Source organism: Cyprinodon variegatus, unplaced genomic scaffold, assembly GCF_000732505.1.
Source record: "Cyprinodon variegatus isolate N-32 unplaced genomic scaffold, C_variegatus-1.0 Scaffold324, whole genome shotgun sequence".
NCBI classification, from domain to species: Eukaryota; Metazoa; Chordata; class Actinopteri; order Cyprinodontiformes; family Cyprinodontidae; genus Cyprinodon; species Cyprinodon variegatus.
This window is the reverse complement of record NW_015150777.1, coordinates 290,782-313,581: the sequence shown is the minus strand read 5'-3', so window position 1 is coordinate 313,581 and position 22,800 is coordinate 290,782. Positions and strand designations below refer to the sequence as shown.

Sequence of the window (22,800 nt, the reverse complement as noted above, 5' to 3'; positions counted from 1 at the left end):
GCCCTCCTGTCTGTGGTCACCTACATTTTGGTGCTTGGCATGAGGGACACCTCTGATAAAAATGTCATTAAAATCCGCCCACAACTTCTAAAGTTATCCTGTACACAGATACAAACACACAAACTCCTAAAAACATAACTTTCTTGGCTGAGGTAAAAAATGTGTCTTGACTCACCATGAAGAAAGCTCCTCTGTGGTAGTACTTCTGGAGAAACTTGTATTTGCCTTTTTGGGCTTTGTTGGTGACGACTTTCCCGCTGTTTCGGAGCTCGGCCCTGCGCTCCTCCTCTGTCAGGCTGTGGAATCTCTCGATTTCTGACTTCTCCTTCTCCATCCTGAAGACAAGCAATACAAGCAACCACACATTTTAATCAAAGCTGGGTTTGTCTTACTCTCAAAATCCAAACTTTTACAATATTAGACTTTTACTCACGTTTCTCTGGCTTCTCTGTCTCTCTTAATGCGTTTCAGCTCTCTGACCTTCCAGGCTTCGTACTCCTCCTCCTCATTTTCCCCATCTGTATCCAGGGCTTCCAGAGCGGCCAGTGTCCGCCGATTCTCTTCAAACTCCTTCTTAGCCTCCTCCTCAACGATTTTCAGAGTGTAACGACGGCGCTCCTCCGCCTGCTTTTTAGCCTCAGCCTCCAGTTCTCTCTGCTTCTGCTCCTCAGCTTCTCGCTCAGCAACAGTGATTCTGTCCTTCCTGTAAATAAACAACAGTTTGTTAACGAATGTGTCATAACTTTTAAAGCTAGGCAAAATGTTCCCTGATAATCATCCATGTAGACCAGAGTCCAATTAGCATTAGCTGAACTGGCAACCAGCTCACAAACAGTATCAAACAAGGCTAGATGAGTGCGAGTGTTCCCCTTACTGGCTGGGATGAGGTAAACTTTTTGCTAGCACCTTAAAAGCAATTTTGGAAACAGTATATTTGCTGAAAAGACTTTTTTTATCCTGGGATTTTCTGTGCCAGTTTGTGATTACAAAGAGTTACAAAAGATTTGAAGTAACCTTTTTGGGAAACGTTGTAGAAACTATGAATTTGCGAGCTGCTTACTTATTCCCGTGTTAGATGATTGATGGATGTTTAAAAAATATTTCCAGTTTTTTTTCTCAATATCTTACTTGCGAATGAAGACGGGTTTGAGTCGCGGTTCTGCTTCATCCTCGCTGTCTGTGTATTCCTCATATTCTGACTCGGATTCAGACTCCGCCCCTGACTTGCCCTCCTCCTCCACCTCCATCACCTCCATTTCCTCGTTCTTCCGTTCCAGCGCCCGCTGACGCATCATCGCTCGTCTACGTTCAATTTCCTGTGCAGGGCGATGATTAAAGCAATAAGAATGTGTTCAAAATAAAAGGGAATTAAAAACACTGAGGTGTTTGCATAATTACAACCTCGTCATCCACTTCTTCCTCCTCCTCTTCATCCTCACTGCTCTCTTCTCGCTCAGGATGCCACGTTCCCTCATCAGAGTCTTCGCTGCTCTCAACGACGACTTCAGGCTCAACAATCTGTCGATGCCTCGCTAACCTGAGAAGTCAGAAAAACATTATAGCTCCGAAAGATTTTCCAAAAATTTGAGTGAAGCTAAGGAACAGAGTAATACCTCTCCTCCACGTCCTCAGAAGTGCGGTTGAGCAAACGTCTGAGACGCGGGTCTGAGACGTCCTCTTCCTGTGGCTCCACCTCCGGCTCTACTTCCGCTGCCTTTTTCACAAACTTGAATTCCTCTTCTTCCTCATCTGAAGACTCCATGGGGGCGTAGTCTGGACGTTTACCAGACACATATCTCTTCACCTTCACCTTCTCCATCGAGAGCTCACCTGCAGTCGGCACACATGAACAACATTGTTTGAAATTGACTCAGGTTTAAAACATGGGAGCAGAGATTCATGCATGAAAAGGCAGAATTTGGAGATCAACAGTAAACTAGACTCAAAGATGCTAAAGACTTCCGGCCCCTTTAGAAACTACAGGATCATTTTTGACCTCCGTTGTAAAGGTATAACTACTAATTACGTTCACTAGCTTTTGTATTGCATCTACAGAACATGATAAATTATAAAACAATTAAGAGAGAATTTGAGGCTTTCCATCACATGTGCTGATTAAGTGAAGAAATATGTCAACTCCTACATCATTACAACTCCAAACTTAACAGTCAACTGTTTCAGCAGTAATAAAGGCTTATTAGATTAGGTATTTAAATCAGGTCCTACAAAATGCATGAAAAAAAAAAAAACTTAGCAGGACCAAGTTTAAGACTCAAACAATCCTAAATGAAACTCATACCGGTATTCAAGTTATTTAATAAATAAGTTATAATCCAATTTTAAGTCTTTTTAGGTTATTGCTTGGCAACATCTTCTAACACTTTTAAACCTAACTTTGCAGTAGCAATAAACAACAGATTTTAGCAAAAACCCTGAATGTTAAATAGTTTTATAGAATGATGAAGAGGCACATAGTAAATCTATTAATTTTTATTACTCAAAAAAGACCTCTAATTTCAGACAATAAAAAAAACAACAACTTTGAGTCATGTTTGAACTGATACAGCTTGGTCTGTGTTCTACTCACCCAATTTTAAGTGTTAGCTTTCAAATAATTTATTTCACATGTAATGTGGGCTTATAGTTCCTAAGTTATTTGCTTTTCCATTTGGGTATGCAAAATAGCTGAGAATTATCCAAAATGAGGTGGCTATTAGGAGGTTAAAGCAGAAGTAAAACGTTATTCCTGGAGTGAAAATTGAAAACTTCATCTGCTCATAAGGCCCCAAAATGTGCTTCAACATGTTGGTTCTCTTTGAAGCTTCAAACACTGGGATGTGTGTCTGAACTGAAGGTGACTAGGGCCTTTTCTAAAGAAGTCCAAGGAAAACTTTAGTTTTCTTAAAAGAGGAATTAAAAACTATTTTTAGACTATTTAAATATACTGATGTTTAATGTTATTAGTTAAAATCTGTAGGACAATTTGTCAATCTGTGTTTTTATGAAGGGATTTAAGATCAACGATTTTATTAAATGGTCAAGTCTAAAACATTAAGATGTTGAGTTCCTCTCAATGTTAGTCACAGAGACAGTTTTCAATGAGAGGATTTTACAATGGGCATAAAAAATACAGCACAGACCAACTACCAGTTTAACTTTTGTTTAGATAAATAACAGAAAAGCTGAAACTATAACTCAGATATTAACTGTGTACATCTATCGCAAAAGTAAAAAAAAGAAACAGAAACCATAAAGCCAACCTTTGAAGGAATTTATTAAACTTTAAAGCAGGTAGAGCAAACATTGAGAACAATCACAGATTTAAGGCTATGGAAACTGAGCCCAAGTATAAAAATAAGGATGCATTAAATTATTCTAAAGCCTCAGATTAAGAATAAAGTTTAAAAAGTTTAAAATTTAAGAAACCTGACGATGTTACTCTTATGCAAAATGTATCATAATGTGTTAATTAAACCCGGTCCCAACTCTGTTAATTGTTTACTCCGTGGTTCTTCGCCATCTGCGATGTCAACTGATGTTGGCTAATGTAGCTACTTAGCTCCCAACAAAGCTTACCTTTTTCGTTCCGTATTGGAACGGCACCGGCCGTAGACTGAATCGGCGGAAGCTTCATGTTTGCGGCGTCGTGACTAGACATGATTGCCTGGTCAACGATATACGAGCCGATAAAATAAAAAGAAAAATGTTATTTCACTCAGTAGCTCTATAGCTCGTTGTAGTTGCAACGAAACGGAAGTTCGACTAAATGCGTGAACGGACCGGAAGTGAGGTCGTTCTGATAACTGTTTCCGCCTCTAAGAAGCTGGTGGAACTTTTAATCGACTTTTTATGGCATTGCTTTTTTTGTGTCGTCGTTATAGTTTATATTTGTGTTATTTAATACGCTTGGTGGCTTGGATTTCTTGCTTAAATGTGATTTTGAATTAAGCAAGATTAAAATTTCACTGTCTAATTTTCATAATTTTTTTTTTCATTTTTGGGAAGAAATTATATTTACTCACAACTTCACCTGTCATGGATCTGTAGTGTGGAATAAAATATCAATATTAATAAATAGAAAATCTAAAAACAGACTGGTTTTTTTTTTTTTTTTTTTTTTTTTGGTAACTGACTTAATGGACAGTCACAGTGTTTTCCTAAATCATAGAGATTTTACCAACAAATTTGATCTGTTCTGTACTTGTAATTAGGGCTGGGTATTTTCGCCAAAGTCTAATTAATACGATTATATGATGAATATGATTGATTAATACAGTTCTAAATCGATTAATTTTGATTCGATCTGTTTTTACAATATTGAAAGTGGTTCAACTGTGTTTCAAAATGCTCATATATTTATTTTTTTTCCTGTCACATTAAACACAAAGTGCAAACTTGTGTATCAGACAGTTTAAACATGAGATGTGAACAAAACTGATCATAATTGCAAACTTGTTTGTGAAAAGTAAAAAAGTGAAGCCTCATTCGAGCAAGCAGACATGACACAGCGGGGACACAGCAGACATACATGAGCTGCATTATCTTTGCTGCACAAACCATATTTGCAGTGTTGTCTGTAACAACTACAGGGGGTTTGCTGGTCAGGCCCCATTTGTTAATGTCTTCAGTCACCCTATTGGGTATATTTGCAGCTGTCTGGCTTGAAGTAATCTTGAGTGCACCTTTCCTACTCATTTGAATGTGAACATCACGGGCGTCACTATAAAACTAATCGATCTCATTCCCTAGATATCGATTTTGCAAAAATGTAAAGGAATCGATTCAAAATCGATTAAATCAATTTTTTTTTTACCTAGCCCTACTTGTCATGAATACCTAAAACTATGCAAAGCTATTCCTGTAGCTCTGATCCATCTCATCCAAAACACCTTAAGATACTCAAATGTTACTCCATATTTACCCAAATTGAAAATTGGAGAATATTTTGTGATTGATGTAATAATGTAATGCTTGTTACTGCCTTCAACAACTAATTTGCCTTTATTTGAGAAGGCATTCTCTAAGTTTGTTAAATGGCTGGTTTTACCAAAGGTTAAAGAGACTCACTTTAAAATCTCTCACAATATTTACCCAGTGGCTGAATTTATGCAAAAAAGATTTCAGTTTCACTTAACATGCTGTTCCTTTTGTGAGTCTCTGGATGAATCCCTTAATCATCTCTTTTTTCCCCCTGTCCTTTTTTCTTTTAAAAGTATGGAGAGACATTAAAAATTGGTTTTCCTTTAAAATTGAGGACATCCAAGAAACAACAATCACCCACGTGTTGTATTATGTTGAGGACCTTGATAGTAACATTTGAGATATGGTTAATATTGCTTTCTTGCTTGTCAAATATCACATACATTGCTGTAAATGGAGAGATTCTGCTCATTTTTTTGAAATTTTTCTTAACCAATTTAAACTGTATTACACCTCATTGAAACATTTGACATCTGTTTCTGCCAAAAAAGTAACTGCCAATATTTATACTTTTCTTTTGTTTTAAATCTTGCTCAATATTTATGTATTGGCCTTATTGTTTATCTGTTCTTGTTTTTAGCCCCATGTTCTTTTTTTTTTCTCTATCCATGTAATATTTGTACCTCAATGAGTCTTTGTACACTATTGGTTTGTTATATAAATAAAGTAAAAATTAAAAAATATATATATAAACTTTTTTTGTTGAGAAAAACAGACATGAACTAGAGCGTAATCCATCTAAAAATAAATGGTAGAAACAGCAACAGATCAATGTATGACAAGGATGCATCATGCAGAGCTGATCTTTTAGGTGCTTTATGAAAGTGTTTGAACCTGACAGGTGAAAAAAAATAACTGGTTTGCTTTAATGAAAAAAAAATGAAAGTCTAGAATTCAGAAAATCAGAAGACAAAGGTTCACAGTACTGATCGGGCACATTATTCTATTCATGGTTCATGAATCTCCATTGATGAAACCCTGATCTGGACATTTACAGAGAAAAAGCAGCAGCTTTTTTTACATCCATTTAAATTTGACTTAAAGAGATGGCCGATTAGTGTAATTGGTGTTAGGGTGTTTTACAGTTGAGTGCCATAACATCTTTGCCCCATTGGATAGAATTTTACTGTCCTTTATACCAAAAATTTATGATTTTTTGTGGCTGGATAGTTAATCTCACAATAAATGGCCAGAAAGGGTGATGAAAGAAAAAAGCTAAAAAAAAAAAAAAAGGTTGGAATAAACTTAATGAGTTCCATCATTATTATATTCAGCAGTATTACCGTAGTAACATGTGGTCCTAATAGGCCGTGTATGTATGAGACACAGTGCTTCCAAAATATTAAAAACAAGATTTATTTTCATGGCTTATTAAAACAGTATCAGATGTGACGTAAACAGTCTGTTCTCAGTGAGGAGAGGCTTTTCTCTTAGAGTTGAACCCCTCTCTGTTTGAACAGCATTTCCAGCTTCTCTTCCAGAGCCGAGTTAGTTCCTTTAAGACCATTAACCACTTCAGCAGCCCAAACAAAATATTCCTGGACCCGCTCAGCTGACCAACCTGCCAAAGAGACAAGAGAAAGTTAATGTATGAAAATTCAATGAACATTTTTGTTCTCCTAAATGCAAATGTTAATGCATTCTAACTTTAACATAATAAACACAAAGGGCAACTTTCTCTGGCAGCATAAACTGTGCTGTAATTTATGTTAACACTTCACAAACCACTCAATAGGTTGATCCATTTTAGTATTTTATTTGGATATCAGGTAAGAGACCAAACATACTGTAGATCAATTATAAATATACTTGCTTTAACGATTTTTTTTTTAGAAACTAAACTAAATAGTGTGGTGTTCATGGACTGTCTCTACAAGCTTCCCACATCTTTTTGTGAAGAGTTGCTAATTAGGTAAAGACATTCTTTCTCATTTAAAACTGAAAGAACTTTTGTTTTGGATAAATTGGTAGAGAGTTAGGATACTTTATAATACACTAAAAAAATAAGGGCTTAAAAGGCTCGAAAATACATTCAATCATGTTTTATTCTACAACATTTGAGTCTAGTCAAATAAAAAAAAAGACATATTTAGAGTTTGTTTCTTTTATAATACTTTCTAAAAAAATGTAAAAACACTGTACAGTACAATACTCTGTTAAAAACAATCCACTGGACTCATTTTCAAGTGTGAAGACATTTCGCTTCCCAACCAGGAAGCTTTTTCAATTCACAATATCAGAAATAGCATTGAGTTTGACGCTTTATAGAGTCGACCAAAAATTAAGCCTTGTTTTGGATTAGAAAACTTCCAAATTGATGCGGACGAGCGGGACTGCTCCTTAGGAATGGGCAGTCGGTTTGGTTCTTTGTTAGCCTGCAATACCTGATACCTGTCTCTGAAATGGGGGGGTAATTGCTGGCCTGGCTGAACAGGCGAGGTGTTCTGTTCCCCTGTATGGGTGTGGGGGTTGAGATGATACCCCCACCCCATTCTAGCAACAATACTCTATTTGTTTTATTTTCCTATCTGTTATTTTTCTTTTCTAAGGTGCACATTATGTGACCACTTCTACTATGACCTTTGCTGCTGCAACTGCAGAACAATTTCCCCATTGTGGGACAACAAAGGGATTTTCTATTCTATTATATTCTTCAATTACCCTTAAAGAGTTTATCTATTTAATGCTTACGCAATATTTTATTTACTTTACTATAATAAAACACAATAAATAATTCAACACATTACAACTTTCAATCTTTAGAGTGCAAAGTGCTGACCAACAGGCGTGGAGGTGTTTAGGTCTCTCAGGTTGTACAGCTTGTCAGCTAGCTTCACAAGTTTAGCCTGTCGACTGCAGTGAGGTGCATGCTCCACTTGCAGACGTTTCCTCTCCTGCTTCGGCAGACTTTTGTCATCCGTCACCTCTTCAACAACACGAGCTACTATCGGCCCAAATTTGGCCTCCAGCTCCTCCAGGGTGGTGTCTGTGTCCTCTACAGTGTCATGCAGCAAAGCCGCCTGCATGAGATATAAGAAAAAAAGCTCAGCAATGCAGGAAGACTGAATGCTTCAAGGAGATGACACACCAGAACTTACTTGCAAAACCTCCACGTCTGTGACTCCTCCTTCATAGCTGAGTATCCGTGCAACACCTTAGAAGAAAAAAATAATTTCACTAGAGAGGTTCCAGTTCTCAGGTTATGAGAAAATATTAGTAAAACATAAAACTCCTTAAGGACACAGCTGGTGGACATCATCACTGCAAAAATCAATTCCCCCAGCTTATAAAAACTTTCTCCACCTTAAAAAAGAAATCATTGTGCAGCATATTAGGAAAAAATAAATAATAAAACAGCTTGTATGACATTTGAGGCTCATTAAATTCAATTTAGCTTTTTCAAATACCATTTAAGCAACTATATTTGATGCTTTACATCTTTTATTTTTTAGCATGTGTGTGTAATTATTACTTTAACACACTATGGAATTAGTCCTTAAAAAATTACCTGAATGAATCAGCAGCAAAACTATGTTAAAGGTCACTGCTGATGTATTTCCTTCTTGGCATTTTGTTGACCGCTTTAGGTAGCCTATGTTATTGCTTTCATTTTAATTTATTTTAAACAGGTAAATTTTCACTTTTGGTTTAAGTCGACCACAAAAGAAAAATTAATGGAATAATTATGATAATAATGCTCCTACCCACCAATTGGATGATTAATGTACGGCGTCCCCTGTGGGTCTTTACGTCGTTGATTTCGATGTTTTTCTGCAGCAAAATTCACAGTTTCTAACAACAAGGACGCGTCTGAATTCATAACTAAACTTAAACAGGTCCGGGGTTCTCAGGCGATAGAGGTCCGTTCTATAATGTTCCGGAGGGAAACAATAACTAACATTAAGCTTTCCGCCCTGTTAGCTACGGAAGTTGATAGCTGCTCCACTCTGATCATATCTGCGGCTTTTTAAATGAAACAATTTTTTTCCGTTGCCTTCTTAATTAATCCATATGATATTGCTTAATATCTGAATTAGCATTTGTTACGCTTGTATTTGTCTTGTGACTCCTGCGGACAGATCTGTTTTTGTCCAACAAGCTAACCTGGGAGGGATTTCTTTCTGTCAGTAGCCTCTCAGAAAAAACTCCTTATAGTTCTGCTCTGGAACACTTAATAGGTAATATACACATATATCAATTTGTGTTCAACTGACTTTCCTTAACTCCTTAACGTTCCCACTGTTGTTTTAGCCTGGAATGGCTCACGGTGGCAGGAAAGATTCCCCGGAGCTCCCAGACCTCTCCCTGCTGAAGAGGCTGGTCAGAGATCAGCTCATCTACCTACTGGAACAGGTGGGTTCCACACAATACTGCACTTGTGACAGAGTTTGGGAAATTAATGTATCCTGGCCGCGTTTATGAGTCTGTTTCCCCTGTATCTGTATAACATTTAGCATTTTTTACTTTCTCGGAATTGAATTGGGTCCATAATTAAAAATATATTTTCTACAATTCACTGCTTTAATTTATTCCTGCAGTGCTCATATTGTTAACATATTCAAAGTATTATTCATTGGCTTTTTGTTCCCACCCTCAGATTGCTGTCACTATCCTGGCCTGGTAGATCACGTGATAATTTATTTTTTATTTTTTTGGCAGAATTGTTTGATTTTATTTAAAGTGGTTTGTTTTTGCTTCAAAGCCAGGTCTGTGCAACTAACTCTCGGTGTTTTTGAGGGTCTGTGCCATTCAAGAAGCTTAATGCTGACCTCAGATTGCTGTCACTATCCTGGCCTGGTAGATCACGTGATAATTTATTTTTTATTTTTTTGGCAGAATTGTTTGATTTCATTTAAAGTGGTTTGTTTTTGCTTCAAAGCCAGGTCTGTGCAACTAACTCTCGGTGTTTTTGAGGGTCTGTGCCATTCAAGAAGCTTAATGCTGACCTGCTTTAGTCATTCCAAACCATTCAGGATCATTCTACTTCTCGATCACCTTTCTTTAACCAGGTTTCAAATATCAGAAAGGGCAGCTAAGCAATAGCAAATCAGATGCCAGTCAATCATCATGTCATCATGTTAATACTGAACTCAATTGATGAGATGACTGGAGTCTGTTGTGCTATTGCTTGGTTGGAAAGAAAACCTGCAGCCACATGGCCCTTCCTGGAACCAGTTTGACATCCCTGATCTATCTGAATATTTGAAATAAGTTACAATAATTTAGAAGTTGTCCTCTATCTATATAGTTCATTCCAAATTATGCAATACACCAGTATCAATGGATTCTAAGTAGCCCCACAGCATATGAGTGATACCCCTTTGATTGACAGTACAGCTGTCCTGGGTGTGAAGTTGTCTCATTGAAAGAGCTCTTCATTGTCCAGTTTGCTTGATTTCACATCAAGTAGAATTTATCACTAGTGCTCTATCTAGATTATTTTGTGAGGTGCAGCAATAATTCAGCTAAACAGGCCCACTGTGTACTGATACTATACTTGACAATTAGGTTGGAAAGACTTACCTCCTCCAAACATACAACATATCATTGTCAGTAAACAGCGCCATCTTTGATTCATCAATGTGGATTTGCTTTAAATTTCATTTGAATTTCAAGGTACTGATTTTGAAGCAGAGGCTTCTTTCTTGGTATTGGTGGGTGTTGATCTGCTTTTCTGTGAACAGCTGGGGAAACTAGCCTCATTGTATCTAATGTCTTTTGTTATTTAACAGTTGCCAGGGAAGAAAGACCTTTTCATTGATTCAGACTTGATGAGTCCACTTGATCGAATTGCAAATGTTTCAATATTGAAGGTAAACCTACTTTTTTTCTTAGATAAAAACACCTAACATTCCAACACTTTTAAAACATCTAATATGTTGTATATTTTGCAGCAACATGAAGTTGACAAACTTTACAAAGTTGAGTTCAAGCCTATTATCAGCATCTCAGATCAGTGAGTTTTTCTCATCGTTATTGATGTTATTTGTTATTAATTAAGTTTTTTTATACTTTACATACATGTTATCTGACTTCATCACAATGAGGCATCTCTCATTTTTACAGACTCTGCTTTCTGATTCGGCCACGAATACAAACTGTGAAGTGGATATGTGGTAGGTGCAGTTTTAGGGGTTTTTCATCTTTTTTTAATGAATTTTTTTATTTCCAATATAAACAGTGTGTTTCTTGGATCTGCTGATTTGTTAATTTTTGCCTTGGCTAGCTGTTACAGAATAATTATGGAGAACTTTGCTTATACATTTTACAATAAGATATAGCATTATTAATCCCCTTTGGGAAACATTTCAGTTGATCTAACGGCACAAGAGAATAAAAGAACACAGCTGAGATATTATTGCAAGTAACAAGCTAAAACAAAAAAAAGATAAGCATTAGATATTCTAGTTTTTAGTTTATTCTAGTGATTATTATCGGTGTAAATGTTGATGCTTCTTCCTTTCAGATGTGGTCAATGCAGACAAGGCAGCAGGAAAATATAGACGATACAAAATCATCTTCACTCCACAGAAGGTACGTTGTCCTCTGCTGCACATTCCAAACCTGTGTTTGTCTGGCAGGATGTTTTTATTTTTGTTTCCAGTTTTATTGGAGAAAACACCTCAACTAGCTATTTAATTTAAGTTGTGCCAGTTTAAGCTGGTTCAGTCCTATTCAAAGCAGACAGAGTCCAGTCTGTTCAAAATGAGTTTAGGTTTACGTTGGTTTACTTTAACAATGGAGTTAACGTAGTTGTAACCATCAGAAAAACCTTCCTGCCTACAGCTATCAACACCTTCAACAACTGGTTAAAAAATACTATAAGTTACTGCAGCATTTAATTTCCCTTCAAGATTATAAAATATTTTGGGATTGAATTGAATGTTCTGAAAATACTCAAATAATATTCATATTTTATCTAGTCAAGTTTATTATTACTTAAATCCCAATTTGTCTGAATTGTTTCCATGTTAATGTTTGCTTTGTCTGAAAATCCACCCTTACCACTATATAGAGCGCTATGTAGGAGTTATGCCATTTTAGATGAGTGTCCGAATATCTAGCGGATGAAAAAGTAGTGGACTCAAAATTTCCCACAATTGTACCTTGAAAAGGAGTGTACATCCATGGTCACTAGACAAAGAGATATATCCAGAATGCTTTGCAAGAACTCTCCTGAAGAAAGAGAAAAGTAGTACTATAAAATCCACAATATAGTGCCCATTCTATATAGTGATTGAGTGGGATAGGGCGGACATTCTGATGAATCCATTGTAATATTCCCCCGATTCCTCAGTACCATCCATTCATAAACTGCCTGTATCAATTAACTGTTAATAAACCTATAAGCTGGTTTCAGTGGTTACTAATAAAGAGCAAATCATTTCACATAATATGCATTTCTGAATCATGCTGTTATGACCCACTTCAAACTATTTTCCTCTAAGTGGTGTTTGCACGATGTTTAAAACCATCTAAGACAGTTGTTTACGATAATCTGTTTTTCTCCCTTCTAAAATGATCCAGTAACAAAGAATTCCAGTTATACGCTAAAACAACCCAGTTCATTCTCAGCACCCTTCCTTAAAAATAGGCTCTTAAATTTTAACTGGACTTGCCCAGTTAAATAAGAAAAAAAGTACCTACAACTACTAACTATCACATTGCAATGTAATCAAATGCAATTCAAAGAGATCTTAGTTCTGTTTGAATTGCATTTATAATCTAGTTCAAAAGAATATGTAGTAGAATGCTCCATTTATGATCTAACTCAGTCCAATTTATTCTATTTAAGCATGTTTGCTTAAATAGAGTTTACTTGGATTTATTCACTTTAATTGGACTTTTCACTTTATTTGGATTTAGTTTTTACATATACATAGATATACGTACAGATATATATACAGAAGAGCTATATGTGTATATATATTTTATCTCTTTTTATTCTTATTTTTATCCTTATTATATTGTATAGTTGGATGTGTGTATATATCATGTAAAACTGTAACTAGAGCGTGTAACAAAAGTAATTTCCCTCTGGGATTATTAAAGTATTTCTGATTCTGATTCTGAGTCCCACTCCCATGGATTAACACTCTAGGTCCCAGAGCAAGACCCTTGACCCCCACATTGCTCCCCAGGCACCACACAGTGGCAGTCCACTGCTGCCCAAAGGGATGGGTTACATGCAGAGAGTTAATTACGTTGCTCTCTTCTTGTGACAGTGTAAAGACAATAAAAATGCTGGGAAAAAAATATAAATCTATTTCAATCTTAAATACAGAAAACAGCATAAAAAATCAATTTAAAATCTGTATATTATAGTCTACTCAATCTCCTTGCTTTTAAACCTGCGGTAAACCAGTTCTGTCCAGTTCAGTGTAAATAGTCTCTCTTTGGAAACATGGATAAAGTTGTACTATCTAGTTAGCTCCAGTTAGTTTTAAGAAAGGGTCAAATTTTAATTTAAACCTATACCCTGTTGAGCACATTTGAGTAGAGTCAAAATCAAACTAGTAGGATCCAGTTTAATGTGCTTAATTTAATTTAAAACATGTTCAGTAAAGTTCTATTACCGGTAAGTTAAATAAAGAAATTGAAATTATGACATTTTCAGATGTACATATTTTAATATTAGTCATTTGGTATTTCATCTACTTCAGTCCTTAGTTCCCTACATTGTTTTATTGTTTAGAATGTTTAATTGTTTTGTTTGTTTCATGACCAACTTCTTATTTTTTATATGTGGTAAATGAATTGGTTTATATTGACTTTAACTTAAAGAAGTCCAGAGCAGTGAACTAAGTTATATTAACCTTACAAACATACTCTGATATATAAAATATTCTACCTGGTCATGTTTGTTATTGCTTAAATCCCAGTTTGTCTAAAATATTTCAGCTTTGATATACCAATATTAACCCTCTGTGTCTCTTCTTCCTGTTTAGTTTTATGCATGCGAGGCTGTGCTGGAGGAACAAGGAATCTATGGAGGTCAGTTTTTCTCCCTGTTGTTGCTGTTATTCTCGGTTAATCAACAGTGAAAAGTGATGGAGAACTGAAACTATGTCTGTCCACCTGCAGATGTGACTACTGACGAGTGGGCTTTCTACCTCCTTCCTTTGGATGATGATATCATCAGTCTGGAGCTTCCTGAGTTTTTTAGAGACCAGTTTCTGGTAAATTTTGAGTTTTTAAGAGAGCTCAGACACTTGCTCAGACAGATTGTTTTAAAGTGATTCACAGTTTTTATAAAGATAGTATTGACTCTCTATGCTAGGTTTGTGCACACTCTGCAAGACTATGGCGTTTGATTTCGTTATTCATTTATTTTCCTGAAATACATAAAAATAAAACAAAAGACAGTTAAGAACTTCGTATTTAGTCCATGGAGCAGACACCCTCTCTACTTTTAAGGGTAGGCTTAAAACTTTCCTTTTTGATAAAGCTTATATTTAGAGTGGCTTAGGTTATCCTGAGCTATCTCTATAGTTATGCTGCTATAGGCTTAGACTTCTGGAGGACATAGGGACCCCTTTTTCATCATTCTGCTTCATTCTATCTCTATTCTCCCACTCTGCAGAATTTGTTAGTTCAATTTCGAATGCTATGCTCTCTCTGATTTTTCTCATAGTAGCTTCATCTGGTCTGTTCCTGTTTGGCTGGGACACCATCCTGTAGAGAAATATCAGCTGTGCTGCTGACATCAACACCTTTGTTTACAGATCAACCTGTTTTTCAGTGTAGTCCTGTTTCCCTGACTGTGATTGGCTGGATGCGCTCTCTTTTCTCCTCTAATATAGGAGCTGGCTAGGAGCTTGTCTCCCTGGCTGTGTGTTTCCTGGACAATGCCGCCTGTGAAGCTGGTTGACAGTTGCCTTTTGTATCTTTGCTTCATTTTCTATGTCTGAACCTCAGTCGGCCTCGGCAGATGGCCGCTCACACTGAGTCTGGTTCTGCTTGAGGTTTCTTCCTGCTAAAAGCGAGTTTTGCTCTCCACTGTCGCTGCAAGCATTCTTAGTGTGAGGGATTGTCTTCGAGTCAATGAGTTGATTCAGTCAATCAATTTGACTGTATGATGTGGTTGAATTGTAAAGTGCCTTGAGATGACGTGTTGTGAATTGGCACTATATAAATAAATTAAACTGAATTGAATATTTAGAGACTTTATCATTTATTGCCTTTCCACTCATCCTATTTAACTAAACTAGAAAATTTGGACTTGGGAAAAGTTGGAATATGACATTACAATTTGTAGGAATCCCGTAAATCCTTACCTACCCTGTCTTTGTTTTTTTTTTTATTATTCTTTTTCATGCATTTCATGCCTTTTAATCTTTTTTCCTGATAATACACTTTTCAGGATTAACCCCTTTTATCAAAATTGAAACAATAAAAATCAAAGAAATCCTGGATAGAATCACTCCAAATAAACAGCAAAACAAGAAGTTTATCTAATGAACCTAGTATTATTTCTACAGGCAGGAGACCAACGATGGGTGAGGACGGCTGGCAGTGCTCTGCACCTCCTTTACTCCCTCTTTGGACCATTCTCAAAGATCTACGGGATTGGACGCTGTTCCAAGGTCCAGAACAGTCAAAGGGCAAAGCTTTAACATCCAGATCCTGTTACTTTACATACGTTACATTTGCTGCCGTTTATATGTCCCCAGATGACCTACGAGTCGTGGAGGGAGCAGGTAGAGGAGGGAGAGCAAAGAGCTCGGCAGGCTGAAATTGGGAATGTTTTTCTCATCGATAGAGGTAAGAAGCAACGGCTCGTCAAAGTATAAGCAGGCTGCACTGTTCTTCCTATCTAAAAGAAAATCATTTTTTCCCCCACAGATGTAGACTTTGTTACTCCTTTATGCTCACAAGTTGTCTACGAGGGGCTGGTGGATGATACATTTAGGATCAAATGTGGTGGGTATCTGAATTCAGTCAACTGAGGCTGTACTGATTGGAAAAATTTTATTTTTCATTGATATTTTGGAATCTTGTATAGTTTTTTAAAATCTATTTTTATAAGTTGCCTTGAATAATAATAATAAGAAGAAATAAAATGGATTATTTCTTTGCTTTATTTCGAATCAAGTTGGAATTACAACATAAAAATATTTAAAGCCATTTTAATTTTTGCTATTTTCTTTGTCTCATTTCTGCTTCTTGTCCTGCAGGATGTGTTGAGTTCGGACCTGATGTCACCTCCTCTGACAAAAGTATTAAAGTCATGCTGAACTCTCAGGATAAGGTATGGCTGAGGTTAGAGCTGTTCATCTGCTTTTGTCAGGACTGAAGGTCAACGTTTGCTTATTCCTCACAGGTGTTTAATGAAATCCGAAACGAGCATTTCTCCAACGTTTTTGGATTTCTCAGTCAGAAAGCCAGGAACCTCCAAACTGCATATGATGTGAGTTCTTGTTAGGCCTGGATTAAAGGTGACTGATGGGAGTGGATGGTCTGATCTTCCCTGTTTCTTTACACCCTGCAGAAAAGAAGGGGGATGGACATAAAGCAGATGAAGACGTTTGTATCAGAGGAGCTGAAAGGTCTAAAGCAGGAGCATCGGCTACTTACTCTACGTGAGTGTTCACATTAAAAGAGATAATGTTCTTACATTATCTATATCTACATGTTCTTAAAAACGAGCCATGCTTCTGCTCCTAATAGCAATTTTTCTTTCAGACATCAGTGCCAGTGAGTCTATAATGAAAAAGAAAACAAAGCAGGATTTCCAGGAGCTGCTGAAAACTGAACATTGTGAGATGAATCTATTTACACTCTACATCTAATTTGTGTTTTTTAGTTCAGAGTATTTTTGAGATGCTTTTCTCTGTGATACGAAACTTTTATCTTCTTGTCTATTGACAAAAATTGGCAAATATTTAATTTTAGGATCTTAATTTTAGGTCTATATCAGGTCATAAATACAGCCAAGTGTTCAGGGTTATATTCTAAATTTAGAACAAATATTTAATTATGTATGCCCTCCTGTGGAGCCACCACCCACAGAGGGATCCATAGGTGTCAGGTGCAGAGAGGACTTGATGGGTGGTCGAGGCTGGGGGCAAAACGGCCCGGTGTACACGCAGCTTCTGTGGTAGGGATTTGAACGTCACATCACTGGGGGGAAAGAGCCTGAACTTGTGTGGGAGGTTGATAGGTACTGGCTGAATATAGTCGGGCTCACCTCTACGCACAGCTTGGGATCCGGATCCCATTTCCTGGAGAGAGGATGGATGCTCCACTTATCTGGCGTTGCCAACGGGGAGAGGCGGCGAGCTGGGGTGGCCTTGCTCATTGTCCCCCATCTCAGTCGTCATGTGTTGGAGTTCACCCCATTGAATGAGAGGGTTGCATCCCTACGCCTTTGGGTTGGGGACAGGTCTCTCTCATTCCCAACATCTAGTACCCGGCCTTCTTGGAGTGCTTTGGAGGGGTACTAGATGGTGTTCCAACTGGGGACTCCATTGTTGTACTGGGGGGACTTCAACGCCCATGTGGGCAGTGACAGTGAGACCTGGACAGGGGTGGTCGGTAGGTATGGCCTGGAGGTCAATGAGCGACTTTGTAGTTGTGTTATCTGATCTTCGGTCGCGTGTCTCGGACGCTCGGGTGAAAAGAGTGGCTGTCAACTGGTCACCACCTGGTGGAGAGCTGGATCCACTGGGAGGGGAGGAAGCCAGTCAGACCTGCCAGGCTTAAGCGTGTTGTGAGGGTCTCTTGGGAATGTCTGGTGGATCCCTCTGTTAGTGCGGTCTTCAACTCCCTCCTCCGGATGAGTTTCTCCCAGATCCTGAGGGAGTTTGGAGACATGGAGTCGGAGTGGTCCATGTTCTCCTCCTCCATTGTCGATGCGGCTATTTGTAGTAACTGTTCGTAAGTATCTTGGGGTCTTGTTCAGGAGTGAGGGACGGATGGAGCGTGAGATTGATTGACAGATCGGTGCAGCGTCGGCAGTGATGCAGTCACTGTATCGGACTGTCGTTGTGAACAGAAGCAGGGTTGAGGGGAAAAGCTCTCAATTTACCGTTCAATCTACATTCCCACCCTTACCTATTGTCATGAGATCTGGGGAATTGCTATATAAGGACAAGGTCGCGAATACAAGCAGCCGAAATCAGTTTCCTTCGCAGGGTGGCATGGCGCACCCTTCAAGATCAGGTGAGGAGCTCTGTTATCCTGGGAGGAGCTTGGAGTAAAGTCGGTGCTCCTCCACATCAAAAGGAGCGGCTGAGGTGGCTGGGGTCGCCTCCCTCGGGAGGTGCTCCAGGCATGTTTCATTGGGAGGAGGCTTCGTGGAAGGCCCAGGACACGCTGGAGGGACTGTCTTTGAGCTGTCGTGGTGTCACCTCGGGGTCCCTCCAGAGCAGCTGGAGGAAGTATGTGTGGATCAGAAAGTCTGGGCATCTTTGCTTAGACTGCTGCCTCTGCAACCCGGCCCTGGATAATCGGAAGAAAATGGATGGATGGATATTTAATTATATTTATTTATTGAGAAATGTGCAGCACTTATTCAGAGGTTCCAGTTGAGGGTTTTTCGAGGTATTTTGATGCAGACCACAGAGCCACAAATAGCATTTATTTATTCTGCTGCTATGAAGCTGTGAAAGTAGAAAAGTCACTCCTCAAAAGCTATGATTAAATTGGTCCTTTCCTTAACCATCCTCTTTTTGAGTTGTGGACTCCATCTCCCATGATTCCCTGAAAGAATACATGCTATAGCTCCATGGGAACTTCCTGGTTAAATAAAAGCTTTGTTAAAATATGCCTTTTAGATTAAGCTACTACCTCATTTTGTTTCTTTGGTAACCACAGTCTGGTTGTCCACATGCAGCTGCGATAATCAAGCTACAAAGCATTTTTTGTTTTATTTGTTATTGTCTATTATGACCTGATTAAATCTAAAACCAGATCTTTGACTCTGCAGGACGGCCCATTCTTTGTGCAGACTGTTAATATTCTTGTCTTCTTGTAGGTTTACTTGAAGGATTTGAAATCCGTGAATGTATTTCTTTCATGGAGGAGCACATCAACAGACAGGTGGGCTTCACTTGTTATAGGTCTGGGTCAAAGGAAAGGCTGCCGAACTAAAAGCCCTCAGTGAATCACTCTTCATGTCTCTTCTCCTCTATTTGACCTTAGGTCTCCATGATCGAAAGTCTTCGGCTGCTGTGTCTTCTGTCGGTCACAGAAAACGGTGAATTATAATTGGTGATTCTGAACTGGAATGTCTCTTTTGTTTTTAATCTTGCGAGGACAGATTTCAGAACTGTTAAAATCCTAATATATTTGTATTTGGCTTTCAGGACTCCTGCCAAAAGATTACAGGGCGTTAAAAGCCCAGTATCTTCAGGTGAGTACTCACAGATATTCAAAGAGTAAAAACATAACCCTCTGAGTCAGAAGCATAAACACCTAAAACCTGTTTGTAGAATATTTCAGAAACTTAAGTTTGCTTTTCTAACTCCCCCCAAAAAAAGAACAAGGCTGAGTATATTTTGCCGAGACTAAACTGACTGTACCATTATCTTTCCTTTTTTTTTCTTTTTTCTCTACAAGAAGCTACATGTTCCACTAGAGAGGATACCTCTTATATAAAAATTAGCAACCAGCTAGATCTAACAGACGGGGTGACTAGAAATTGGACCATAGTTTTAAATAGTGTTGCGCCGATGCCATTTTTTGGCCCCGATACTGATACCCGATACCTGGCTGTGCAGTATCGGCCGATACCGATACCATAATAATGTAAAATAATTGCCATCATGGCTTTGTCAAGCTGCTGCCTACCTTTGTGAAGCAGGAAAAAATTTAATACAAAGTGAATCCAGTAGAACTTTTTATTGCCTACCAGGAGTGAATGAAAATAGTTGAATAAACTTATAGCTCTCAAAATGGTATCGGTGCCCTATTTGTTGGTACTCGCCGATACCGATACCACCATTTTAGGGCAGTATTGGGGCCCTATCCGATACTGGTATCGGTATCGGTGCAACACTAGTTTTAAAAACATCTCACTGTTTTGTTTTTTAATAGAAACATTCAAGGATTCAGACCATTAATGAGAATAAGCTGGGATAAGCTGGAATTGAACATACAGGAATACTGAAATGTCCACCAAATCACCAGGAGTCCAAATCACCCAAAATAAAAACTCACAATTATTATTCTGTATTAAAAAACCATTGTGAATTTTTTTACATAAATTAAAAAATGTAACTTTTACCTTTTGCATTTTGTTGTTCAATGTGGCCCCAAAGCATAAGCTAACTTGGACACTGCCTCTGAGTTAGCTACAAGGAACCTCCATTAATGCTCAGGATACATTTCAAAATGTGTATTGGTTCAGAATAGGTTATTTAAGAGATTGAACATTCTTTCAAATTTCATTTAGGATCAACAAAACTGGCTAAGGTAAATCCTAAATATGTTCATGGTTCAATAACTTGCAGACTTGTTTAATCAGCAAAAACATTTCAATCTGTAAACTTTGTATTTGTTACCTAAAAAGGTTAAACGGCTTCCATAATGACTACCTCATAATAACCTTTTTTAATAAAAATATGTAAAGATATTCTAAAGGAAGCTGCACCATTAGTAACTTCACATTAGAAAACACAAACAGTCTGATCAGCAGGTTTTGTTTCTTATTGTACAGCACTGTTCACATGGTTCTGTTTATAACGTAAACTGTTTTCTGAATCCATCAGAGCTACGGAGACGAGCATCTGCTTACGTTTTCCAACCTGAGGCAGCTGGGGCTGCTGGTGGAGCAGCAGCCAGGGGAGACGCTCACTGTTATGGAGAGTAGAGTGGGCAAACTGGTCAATGACAGAACAGCAGGTAAAACAGGTTTAACTCTACTAACCTAAAGAGGTAAAAAATGGGAAGTTGTGCAAATGTTTGTCATTTTTGCCTAAAGTATGAGGCTAGTTTTGGTCTTTTTTTGTGAGCTCAGTTTAAGCATTTCAGGTTAGAACAAATTCTGAAAAAAACAAAAATATATATATTGATTACCGGTAATATAATATTAAAGATAAAATTTTTTTTAGAGCAAAGTGAAAAATAAGCCTTCTTTTACGCAATCTTTAAAGCTGATTCTCTTTCATAAAAAAAAAAAAAAATTAAGACTATAACTGTACATTCCTCCTCTTTGACTATGAATTTGAAATGTGCGCAGAAGGTGTTTGTACTTTGTAACGCAATACTTAAATTGAATAATGGAGTGCAGAGAGAGAAGCGTATCTTTATTCTGTTTCTTCTGATGCTGACTGATGTTACCAAACAATTATGCACATTTTTGCAGGCCTGAGGCAGGGTATTAAATGTATGCTGATTAACTGGGGAAATTTGATTAAACTAATTAGATATTCTGACTTACAATCATGTGTTTGCACTTTTTTTCTCTCCCAGATAACTTTCAGCATTCTTTTGTTCTACTTATATTAAATTATGTGTTGGATTATTTTTGTCATTGTAGGAAAACTGACTGATGCCTTTTCCTCTCTGGCCAAGAAGAGCAACTTTAGAGCCTTAAGCCGAAAGCTCAATCTGGTAATAAACAAAGATCATCTATTTTTCAAAGATCATGATCTGGGCTTTACATTTTCCATTGCTATTGTGAGGAACATGGACTAATAACTTTATTTGGGGTAAAGGTGCCAAAGTCAGATGAAGAATATGACCTACGTGTTCCCAAGGACATGGCTTACATTTTTAGTGGTGCATACATCCCTCTGAGCTGCAAGCTTATAGAGCAGGTGAGTCTTGTCATTCCATCAGATGAGAGTTTTTAACCAAAGTAAAAATGAAATTGTTTAAACTATTCCTTTTTGTTTATATCCAGGTGTTGGAGCGGGATGGCTGGATAGGCCTAGAGGAAGTAACCAGGCTGATAAACGGGCATGAATTCGCTGTAACAGGTTGGATCACTGGGAAATTTCCTGTTATCCTAAACGTTTGGAAGCAAAATCTTTTTATTTTTGCGTGGTATTTTTTTCTCTCTTCCAAAGCAGGTGGCAGCGGAGCTGATTCAAAGTCAAAGGGTGACAGTCAAAGAATCATTCTAGTCATGTTCCTCGGGGGATGCACCTTCTCTGAGATTTCAGCTCTCCGTTTTCTAGGAAAAGAGAAAGGTAAACACAAAATGGTCATACATGAACTGGAAACGATTGGGATTTATCACCAGTATAAAAGAGAGACGGGGATGATTACTTTTTTTTTTTCTTTCTCTAAGAATTACTCATTTAAAAGATTTAATATTGTTTAAGTAATTTTTTTTTTTTTTTTACGATTTTAAAAGACCTGGCTAATGTTTTTTTTTTAAATGTTTTTATGTACTGTCAGAAATCCTAAAATTACATTTAAATGTTAAATATTTTCTGAATCTTTATGCATATTTGCTGATTTTATGAACCAATAATGCGGTATGGAAATACTATTGTTGTTTTTAGGCTTATCATGAAATCAGCCTAGACATCACATTCTGGCCCTAGAAATCCTGCAGCGGTCACTGTTGTTTTTACATGTATACATTTGTTGGAGCAATCCAGCATTAAAACTGTTGTTTCCTTTTCAGGTTATAAATTTATTATTGTAACAACTGCAATTACAAACAGTTCGAGGCTCTTGGAGGCTATGCTGGACAACCACGTTTGAAGCCAAATGACACTGACTGGAGGACACATATCTTAAGCTTTATGTCATACATTCCTTTCAGCTTAAGTGTTTACTTATGCTATGTCGTCTTTATCAACAAAACTCTAAAAATGAAGAAACCGAATAAATGTGTTTTTAAAAAATATGTCAATTGTCTTC

General features: G+C 37.5%; 3 protein-coding genes across 4 annotated transcripts; 1 reads left to right on the top strand and 2 right to left on the bottom strand.

The window, feature by feature from the left end:
• Positions 1 to 42: 42 nt before the first annotated feature.
• Positions 43 to 3,767, bottom strand: mfap1 (microfibrillar associated protein 1). Its single transcript, XM_015384799.1, has 6 exons — positions 3,577 to 3,767; positions 1,614 to 1,830; positions 1,402 to 1,537; positions 1,129 to 1,316; positions 434 to 703; positions 43 to 335 (listed from the first exon to the last, which is right to left on the bottom strand). The coding sequence occupies exons 1-6, from the start codon at positions 3,656 to 3,658 to the stop codon at positions 68 to 70; spliced, it is 1,161 nt and encodes a 386-aa protein (XP_015240285.1). The 5' UTR covers positions 3,659 to 3,767; the 3' UTR covers positions 43 to 67.
• Positions 3,768 to 6,276: 2,509 nt separating this feature from the next.
• On the bottom strand, positions 6,277 to 8,860 carry hddc3 (HD domain containing 3). The gene is made up of 4 exons (XM_015384835.1): positions 8,689 to 8,860; positions 8,079 to 8,134; positions 7,760 to 8,000; positions 6,277 to 6,541 (listed from the first exon to the last, which is right to left on the bottom strand). The coding sequence occupies exons 1-4, from the start codon at positions 8,798 to 8,800 to the stop codon at positions 6,411 to 6,413; spliced, it is 540 nt and encodes a 179-aa protein (XP_015240321.1). The 5' UTR covers positions 8,801 to 8,860; the 3' UTR covers positions 6,277 to 6,410.
• Positions 8,861 to 8,912: 52 nt separating this feature from the next.
• Positions 8,913 to 22,786, top strand: vps33b (vacuolar protein sorting 33 homolog B (yeast)). 2 transcript variants are annotated; one of them, XM_015384830.1, is made up of 24 exons: positions 8,913 to 9,158; positions 9,232 to 9,333; positions 10,713 to 10,793; positions 10,875 to 10,936; positions 11,047 to 11,096; positions 11,447 to 11,514; positions 13,929 to 13,974; positions 14,065 to 14,159; positions 15,462 to 15,566; positions 15,654 to 15,744; positions 15,826 to 15,903; positions 16,158 to 16,231; positions 16,304 to 16,390; positions 16,472 to 16,562; positions 16,666 to 16,740; positions 18,959 to 19,023; positions 19,126 to 19,180; positions 19,290 to 19,336; positions 20,694 to 20,826; positions 21,464 to 21,537; positions 21,642 to 21,743; positions 21,830 to 21,905; positions 21,999 to 22,118; positions 22,562 to 22,786. In XM_015384830.1, exons 2-24 carry the CDS (start codon positions 9,238 to 9,240, stop codon positions 22,639 to 22,641), a joined length of 1,851 nt encoding a protein of 616 aa, XP_015240316.1. In that variant the 5' UTR covers positions 8,913 to 9,158; positions 9,232 to 9,237; the 3' UTR covers positions 22,642 to 22,786. The 2 variants fall into 2 exon arrangements, with proteins under 2 accessions (XP_015240316.1, XP_015240315.1); XM_015384829.1 differs by having other exon boundaries at positions 8,914 to 9,158; positions 21,996 to 22,118.
• The last annotated feature ends 14 nt before the right edge of the window (positions 22,787 to 22,800 follow it).

What these genes read in the sequence shown, in the direction of transcription:
- mfap1 (XM_015384799.1), bottom strand. Translation starts at nt 3,658, where the DNA reads ATGTCTAGTCACGACGCCGCAAACATGAAGCTTCCGCCGATTCAGTCT. An exon ending in TCTGAGGACGTGGAGGAGAG is followed by an intron (nt 1,538 to 1,613) that starts GTATTACTCTGT and finishes CTGACTTCTCAG; the next exon opens with GTTAGCGAGGCATCGACAGA. An exon ending in GACAGAGAAGCCAGAGAAAC is followed by an intron (nt 336 to 433) that starts GTGAGTAAAAGT and finishes GCTTGTCTTCAG; the next exon opens with GATGGAGAAGGAGAAGTCAG.
- hddc3 (XM_015384835.1), bottom strand. Translation starts at nt 8,800, where the DNA reads ATGAATTCAGACGCGTCCTTGTTGTTAGAAACTGTGAATTTTGCTGCA. An exon ending in GTACATTAATCATCCAATTG is followed by an intron (nt 8,135 to 8,688) that starts GTGGGTAGGAGC and finishes TTTTCTTCTAAG; the next exon opens with GTGTTGCACGGATACTCAGC. An exon ending in CAGACGTGGAGGTTTTGCAA is followed by an intron (nt 8,001 to 8,078) that starts GTAAGTTCTGGT and finishes TATCTCATGCAG; the next exon opens with GCGGCTTTGCTGCATGACAC.
- vps33b (XM_015384829.1), top strand. Translation starts at nt 9,238, where the DNA reads ATGGCTCACGGTGGCAGGAAAGATTCCCCGGAGCTCCCAGACCTCTCC. An exon ending in GGAACAAGGAATCTATGGAG is followed by an intron (nt 13,975 to 14,064) that starts GTCAGTTTTTCT and finishes GTCCACCTGCAG; the next exon opens with ATGTGACTACTGACGAGTGG. An exon ending in AGGAGCACATCAACAGACAG is followed by an intron (nt 19,024 to 19,125) that starts GTGGGCTTCACT and finishes ATTTGACCTTAG; the next exon opens with GTCTCCATGATCGAAAGTCT.